The following is an 8,838-nucleotide window of genomic DNA, read 5'->3' as shown; positions in this document are numbered from 1 at the left end:
TTCCATATTTATTATTCCTCTTAAATTTGTTATTTTTGTGCGTTCAGTGTGCATTTTCATTTAAATATCTAAAAGATTAAATTGTGAATATGGATGGTTGATTTATACATGTGGTTATCTAAACAAATTATTAGATTTATTTTTAGTGATTTTATTTAAATTTGAATTCAATTATGTATTTTGCAGATGAAGTAATCTATTCTTTTTGAGCTAGCCTAGATGGAGTGAATGGAGTGGGTAATGCTCATCCTTCTAACAAACTTTTAAAATAATAAGTATATTTTTTTGTCATTTAGATTTACCCTCATTACTCCAACTTTCCAACTATTGAAGTATTAGTTGAATGAAATATTTAAGAGATGTAATCAAGACAATGGCATTAAACGTCTTTCTGGAGTATACAAAACTTGAAAAACGGGTAATATGGACGTTACCAGTCCACAATTTTCGTGTTTCACAACCTTATCTCAGAGAACTGGAGTAAACATCATAAACTCATTAGGGACAAACTACAAGAGGTAGTGTACGATAATTTGGGTTTCGGTATACTCCATTTATCTAAAGCCAAATGTGATGACAGATAACAGAAATCTAACTAAATATGTGTCATTCGATATATCAGAGCTTTATCATCCTGAAGGTTGAGGCCTTAATACACAACTTACAAATAGAAGTTAGACGGATATAAACAAAGGGAGCATGGATATAAAGTCAAATCAACAATTTCCGTCTGGTTGATCTAAGCTTGAAGGACTGGGAAAGGGTACTATTTAGAAGTGTCCATGCTGTCTTCCTTAATCTCTATGTCCTTAACAGCAGTAGTCAAGGATGATGATGAATCGGAAGTCCCATCCTTTTCCACAAGATCCTCATCCTCATCGTCTGATGTTTCTTCAAGAGAGGAGCCCTTTCGACGGAGTTCTTTGACTCTTCGATACTCATCATAGTGTGCTCGCCTGTGCTCCTTGAAGCTGTTTCTCTTTCCTGAATCTGAATCTGTCATATTGAAGAAAAATATTAAATGCCGAAGCATAATTGAGTTTGCATTCAATATACAAATCATTGAATAGTGCAAATGAAACTACCAATAACAAAATACACTTAAGAAAAGGAACCCAACAGAAAGAAAAGTGTGTGCCGGAGAAATCAATAATTTGGAAGGCCTCAATTCATATACGGGCAAGGGTAAAACAGAACTTTCCAGTTCTGTTCAACCAATTCTCAGAATACTGGATAAGACAATTTCCTTTGGCTGCAGTGCCAGCCACCTCAGAGGTCAATGACCCCCTCAGCTTGCCTCTCTCACTCTCAACCCAACCCCAAGTCTTCAAATCAAAAGGTTGAAAATCCCAAAGGTGAAAAAAGAAGTTAAAAAGGAGGAATGAAGAAAAACGCATACTTGATAACTGATATAATTAAGCAATTAAAAGGGAGATGAAGAGAAACTGAATACACAATCTGTCATTGGTAACAAATGTGAAAATACTAGTCCTGTAGAACTCCACTAAAAATTCAATAAGAAAAAGAAAAATGAACCAATGCATATCTGGGTTTTAGACTCCTGAAGATCAAACTAACCTGCATCATCTTGGTCCATGACATCGGCTTCATCCTCAGATGATGTCCAGCCAGAACGTCTGGATTTATTCTTACTGGAAGAAGCCATCTCACTCAAAGCACTGCGTATGGCTTCTGCATGTACTGCATTGCCATTGCTCTCATCAAAACTACCCCGTATAGGAGATAAAGATCCTTCGGCATCAACAAATCAGAAAAGTGAGGAGGAAGATATGAATTTGCATAGATTTAGGCAATATAAGTTATCATTTCAGAGACCAATATAAACATTGCTCTCTAAATACAGATGAATGATAGTCCATCATAAAGCAGGTCCATAGAGCTTATATATAAGCTACTTTATGTGGAATCCTCATGTTTTCCTCGATATAACCATGACGAGCAAGTACCACACCAGCACAAGAATTTCAGATGGATCCTTCAAGATATACTAAAAAAACCTACTTAAACACAAACCAGCCACCTTGAATCCATACTCATGCAGTGGACACAGGACTAGCCATATAGGAAACATAATGATGTTAATTTGTAAGAAAATAACGAGGGGGGTCACTTTTTTTTTTTTTTTGGGCATAATACTTGAGAACGCTGAACTTGACTCCTTTTATTCGGCGTGCACCTGAACTATTTCAACAACAACGTACCCAGTACATTCCCACATAGTGGAATATGGGGAGGGTAGAATGTACGCAGTCCATACCACTACCTCAGAGTGAGGTAGAGATGTTTCCGATAGACTCCCGGCTTGAAACCAAACAACGTAGGAAAAGACATAATATAAGAACAAGAAACAAAAGACAGTAACAAAACAACAGACAGTAGCAGAAACAAGATTATCACCAAATAATACCACCAACAAGCTAACCACCTGAAACCACAAACAACACCCAAAACTCCAAGAACAAGATACTACTTGTGAAACACTGCAGCAACTAGCCCCCATCCTACTAACTTTCTACCTTAATACGCGTCCTACACATCTTATCTAAAAGACATGTCCTCGGTAAGTTGTAATTGTTATATGTCATGTCTAAGCACCTCCCTCCAATATTTCTTCGGTCTACCTCTACCTCGCCTGAATCCATCCATAGCTAACCTCTTGCACCTCCAAACTGGAGCATCCATGCCCCTCCTCATCACCTGTTCAAACTATCTCAACCTTGCTTCACGCATCTTATCTTCTACCAAAGTCACTCACACTTTATCATGTATAACCTTATTTCTACTCCTATCCATCCTAGTAACTCACACATCTATCGCAGCATCCTCATCTCCACCATCTTCATCTTTTGAATGTGAGAATTTTTAACCGACCAACACTCTGTCCCATATAACATAGTTAGTCTAACCGCCACTATATAGAACTTTTCTTTAAGTCAAAGAGACACTTTCTTATCACACAAGGCTCTGGATGCGAGCCGCCATTTCACCCACCTCACACCAATACAATGGGTGACATCCTTGTCAATCTCACCATTTTTCTGTATCATAGATCCAAGATACTTGAAACTATCTCGCTTTGGAATGACCTGGGTATCAAGCTTCACTACCATGTCCGTCTCATGTGTCCCTTCACTGAACTTACACTCCAAATATTTCATCTTGGTCTTGCTCAACCTAAATCATTTAGACTCTAGGGTTTGCCTCCAAGCCTCCAACTTAGCATTAACTCCTTCACAGATTTTGTCAATCAAAACTACGTCATCCATAAATAACATACACCAAAGCACCTAAACTTGAACTTGCCGCACTAAAACATCCATCACCAAGACAAATAAAAATGGGCTAAGGGACGATCCTTGGTGCAACCCCATCAATATGGGAAAGTCCACCTGAACTATTGTTTGTCCTAATTACCGCTGAAAAATAATCTACAATATTAATGAAATTTTAAAAGGGTGTGTGCATATATATAAATATAGTGGGCTAAAGGCTGCCAAATAGATAAGTATATGATCAAAAACAATTTAGATGTACACAATCCTATGTTGCTCGGACTTAAAAAATATGGACGTGTGTGTGCTGGATACTCCAAAATAATGTATTTTTGGAGAATAAGATACGTGTACGGCAATAATTTTGAAGAGTCTAAGCAATATATGTACACACAGTAAAAGGTGTCAAGTACTGTGGTGTGTGTGTGTGCGTGCGCGGGGGGGGGGGGGGGGGGGGGCTAGTAAGCCTATTTATTAAAGGTACTTTTTCTTGATAATTGAGAAAATCTCCCAGAGTCGGCAGCACATGGTTTGAAACACAGTGGATAATGGTTGTGCCCCACTATCTTTCTCCACTTAAATACTAAGCGTTTGACCGCAACAGCCTTCGAACCTATGACGTGCAGCTAACCTACACACTATATATTGCACTTTTACTCTCTTACCACTTGACCGAAGTATATTTTTTTAAATAATCATGGTGTCTAAACCAGCTTACACGCGCCTCAACGGTTCCATAGGATTCCTTCGACCACCCACCTCCCACCAGCACCAGGTAATAGGTAACTCTTCAACCAAGGCTAGGATAAATGGGACGAAATCACTTAATGTTTGTCTCAGCAGAGATTTAAACTTGAGACCTCACGGTTCTAAACCCACTTTATTGACCACCAAGCCATAACCTTAGGTGCTCGATCAAAGTATTTTTAACAATTACTTTTTAATATTATCAAAAGTTTGAAGGTTAAATAATTGAGTTTTTGAAAGATTTTGCGGCGGGAATCTACTTCCACTTATGGCCCTAACTCTATAATCCTGAAATCTTACACCATGGACATGGTGAGACCAAATCAAACATCTTATAAATAGGACAAAAATCTCATCCAAAAGATAACTATGTAGAACAAGATCCATAACCTTAAAACTTTCAAAATGAAGAATTACCTGACAATTACCCCTCAATACCAAACTAGTGGGGATAGTGACTCACTTACCCATGCTTTTGCACAATAAACTTAGTTCCATATTCTTTCCAAAAAATAGACCCATTAACCGTAGCTGGACAAAGAAAAAGGGAAAAAATGCCCTATTTGAGTAAAAGTAAATTACATAGAGTAACAACATCATGTCTTACCAACTCCTACCATATGAGACCCTTGAAATGCAAAAGAACAGGAATTAGAGAGAAACAAAGAGCAGATAAAATAATGCAATGCCACTACAAGTGCCAAGTAATTCTCTTAGGAGCTGTTTGATAGGGTGTATTATTTTTTTTAATCCATGTATTAAAGTGTGATATTATCTAATACATTGTTTCGTAGCAAATTTGGAGCAATGTATAACTAATACATGGATTAGCTTTACTACCCTACATGGTATTATAGGGTGTATAACTAATACACCCAATTTGGTGGGATTAGTAATCCACGGATTACAATCCATTGATAAATATGAGTAAAGACAAAAATGTCCTCAAATTCCTTTAAATATTTTCTAAATCTTTTTTAATTTTTTCAATGTGAGTTATTTCTTTTCAATTTATTAAGATGATAATATCCCTCCAAATAATTTTACTCATAAAAAAACTACTCCATTAACTTAAAAAATACTAATTGGTCAAAACCCGAAAATAAATAGCATGATTGCATACAAACTTTAATTTTGTAAATAGGATATATCACAAACAAAATAACTTTTTTCTTAGCTTTAACACTTTACAGAACACATTTTGTGTTAACAACGATTTTATTGTCTCATTCAAAAGTTACAAGTACCTCCCTCCAACTTAAGAACACCATAAAGTAGGAACGACAAACAAATGAGGAACAATAAAGAAAAAATAACCAAAAAAAATAAAAAATAGTTCCTGAAAGTGAATGATGAAATCTTAAAATTCCAAAGTTATTAGTTATATTGTCGATTTTTTTTATTTTTAAAAAAAGAATAATAAAGCTTTGCAAAGAAAATACACAAAGTTATTGTATGTCGAGGGTATTTTTGTATGCAAATAATATTATTTTTAAAATATAACAATACATATTATTTTCAATACATCAAACCAAACACTGCATAAAAAATAATCCCACCATTACTAATCCCAGTATTACTAATCTCAGCACTACTAATCCCAGCATTACTAATACACCCTATTCAGTACTATCTTATACACTTTACCAAACGACCCCTTAGTGGTAGGATAGAAACTGTAGGAAACTAACGAGGATTAGACTTCGATAAAGGAAAAAATACCAGAATGATGGTGTTTAAAGAAGTCGGGAAAATCTCAATTGGCAAATCAATTTTTCATGAAATTCTTGGAGCTTTTGGATAATCCAATTTTCTCATACATAATAATATAACAAATATTCAATGCCATTATTAGATACAAACCCTAAGGCTTCAAATACCTAAACATAAGGTATTAAGCGCAAATATTCGACCACCAAAAGATTATACAAGGTTTAGCACCATTTCAGAAACTTCACCGGTGTCAATTTTGAGAAGAATATACATAACTTTGACATTTGAAATTTAAGGAGCGCAGTCAATTACCCTGAGCTAAATAACAATCAAACGCAGATTAAAAAAAAATACAAGATGCATCAGTAGCATTAGAAAAACATTTAAATGGTATACACACCATGGAAAGAAACTTTTAGGATGTTTGCAAAACCTATGCTCCTCGGACTCTCCAAAAATGGCATCGGGTGTGTGTCGGATCCTTCAAAAATAGTGCATTTTGGAGGATCCATCACCGGCAACATTTTTGAAGAGTCCGAGCAACTTAGAGCAAATTATTCTTACGTTTTATTACTTATTTATTTTTGTTTAGCGTAAAAAAGACTTTTTGAATTCCCGGTAGAAAGAGATTTCGCTAACGGAGAAGCCTTTAATGCTACCCAATATCCCTTCCTTTTCTAAATATTTTTACTTTTTGATGTCGAAGTGCATTGGGAAAGAAGATCAGTAAGTGCATAAATCATCCCTAGGGAGCTTCGGTCTATTGGTAAGAGTGTGATGTGTTAGGCGCATGTCATGGGTTTATACCCTATTCAGTATTCATACAAAATCCCTCAAAGGATTTCCTGGTTATTCAAAAAAGGAATTAAGTGCATAAATCATCAGGAAAGATAATAGAAAAAAGAAGACTAGCAAGTGCATTGACCAGGTTATTTCATTAATCATGTTTCATCTATCTATAAGCCTACCAAGCATCAAATTTTAGTGAAGACTGATGGGCATGTGAAAGGCAGGAAATGACAGCTTACCACCACATTACTTGATCAATGTATGAAGCTTGCATTACGCAAAAAATTAAAAACTGAGACCAATGGACAGAAAATAAAGAATCAATTTCATTAACATACCATCATCATCGATCATGCGGTGATATGGTGTCTTAGGTTCAGTAATTTTCTGCCTCACCGGTTTATTTGCTTCAATTTCTCCCAAATTCGCCTCATCCCACTTTACGTGTGCTCCCCTTCTACACCAACAGAAAATGTTCAAGGAAATTAAATTTGCATTGCTGATAATACTAATGGTATACCGCGGGCAAAACAAAATAGGTCCAGTTTTTACAGAAAACAGCTAAAACAACAATTAAAATCATGATGAGAACAAAACAATTAGCACCACCATGTACCCCAAAAATAACTGAGCTTGCAAAAATATAGTTACAGTAATTTCCTTTTCTTTTTTTTTTTTGTGATCAAGTAAAGCATAAATCAAGGTTTTCGGTCCCAAACAGCACATTCAGTCTAGTGTAGGCTACTTATAGTAGATTAAAATGTACATACAGTATTTCTTTTCTCAATCTTGTATATGTGACAATCAATAAAAAATTGAATCTGAGTTTAAGTGGGCGCAAAATGTAAACAGAATTTGCAGAACAGGAAGAGACATTACTTCATTTTCTCAATGTCACTCAACCCTCCGAGCAGCTGCAATCTAACTAGTTATCCTGAACCAATAAAAGAAAAAAGAACACTACTCAAAACATTTTTGACAAAAATCAAAGATTTATTTTACATAATGTCATGAATGGACTAAATAACAAGTCGCAGATTCCAAAAGACCCCTGAGAATGTTCTACTTCGACCAACATTTACAATTCGTTTCCACTCCCATCCCCATCCCCCTCTCCCACTCCGCCTCCTCCATATGTTAGTTGGTTAACAGCTTGCATGGCTTTTTAATAGGATTACAGATATTATTTAGTAATTAATATTTTTCATTTGGAAGGTTTAAGGATGATATGCACCCCAAGCTAGCATAGGTTATAATAAATCAATATGCTTATTTATTAGCACAATCAACAATGACATATCCAATAGGCCCGGGAGTGTAGAGTATACACAGACCTACCTTCTTTGTTTGGGATGAGTGGAGCGCTTGTTTCCGATAGACAGTCAGTATTAATATGAGATAATCAACAAAAACACCCCCAGTATAGTCCCAAAAATGGAGTCTGCAGAGAGTAGAGTATATGCAGACCCTCATTATTAATATGAGATAATCATAAATTTAAACCGGCAAATATTCACTGGTTTGATTTAATCGGGAAGATTTCAGTAAACGAGTCTCATCTTTAAGAGAGGAAATTATCATAAGTATTTTCTCATAAACTTTTTTTTTCAAAAAACAATTATCAGTATCCTAAAAATCAGATAACCATCATGATTTTGGGACCAGTACAGAGTAAAAATCGTTATTTTTAACTTTTAATTTTGTAAAAACGGACATAAAATTTCTTCATCCACAAATTGGAACCGAAGTCGTCTGGATTAGGTTTTTCCTATGAGAAACAAAAAAGAAAATGTAAGAAATAATGGAGAAAGAGAAAAACCTAGAAGTCAATTTCGCCGGAGAAAGAGATGGCTCGGGCAAAAGTGTTGTTAATGAAGGTCCACAAACAAAATGAAACAACTTGAAAAGAAAGTATTTTTTAGGGAATTGCAGAAATATGAAATGAAACCCAAGGTGGTGTTCAACTTATGTCCCCTTATAAAACCTTTGGGGGAGAAAATGATCAGAATGGTCCTCAATGTGTTTTGATTACATTTCTGCCTTAATTTATGAACTTGATGGAAATATGTTTGGATTGAGTTATTTTTAGGTATTTTTAATTTTGAAATACTTTTTAATTCATAAACGTGTTTGACCATGACAGTTTATTTTAGGTTTAAAAAGGAAATAAAAATTAACTTCTAATATTTGACTTATAAATCACTTAAAAAAGTCAATTCAAATACCTTTCTAGAGTTCGATTGATAGAACTAATAAGAGATAATTAATTTTAGAATGAGTTTATTCATGTTTGATT

At 35.1% G+C, this 8,838-nt stretch overlaps 1 protein-coding gene across 3 annotated transcripts; it reads right to left on the bottom strand.

Annotated features, from left to right (window-relative positions):
- Window positions 1–592: 592 nt before the first annotated feature.
- On the bottom strand, window positions 593–8,589 carry LOC107863327 (protein phosphatase inhibitor 2). 3 transcript variants are annotated; one of them, XM_047408612.1, is made up of 6 exons: window positions 8,362–8,589; window positions 7,881–7,983; window positions 7,422–7,476; window positions 6,881–6,999; window positions 1,579–1,701; window positions 593–996 (listed from the first exon to the last, which is right to left on the bottom strand). In XM_047408612.1, the coding sequence occupies exons 3-6, from the start codon at window positions 7,424–7,426 to the stop codon at window positions 767–769; spliced, it is 477 nt and encodes a 158-aa protein (XP_047264568.1). In that variant the 5' UTR covers window positions 7,427–7,476; window positions 7,881–7,983; window positions 8,362–8,589; the 3' UTR covers window positions 593–766. The 3 variants fall into 3 exon arrangements, with proteins under 3 accessions (XP_047264568.1, XP_016564690.1, XP_016564689.1); XM_016709204.2 differs by having other exon boundaries at window positions 1,579–1,752; window positions 8,362–8,584; XM_016709203.2 differs by lacking the exon at window positions 7,881–7,983 and having other exon boundaries at window positions 1,579–1,752; window positions 8,362–8,584.
- Window positions 8,590–8,838: the final 249 nt, after the last annotated feature.

This window comes from Capsicum annuum, chromosome 3 (genome assembly GCF_002878395.1).
Source record: "Capsicum annuum cultivar UCD-10X-F1 chromosome 3, UCD10Xv1.1, whole genome shotgun sequence".
NCBI classification, from domain to species: domain Eukaryota; kingdom Viridiplantae; phylum Streptophyta; class Magnoliopsida; order Solanales; family Solanaceae; genus Capsicum; species Capsicum annuum.
The sequence above is the reverse complement of the archived record's forward strand: the minus strand, read 5'-3'. Positions and strand labels throughout refer to the sequence as shown.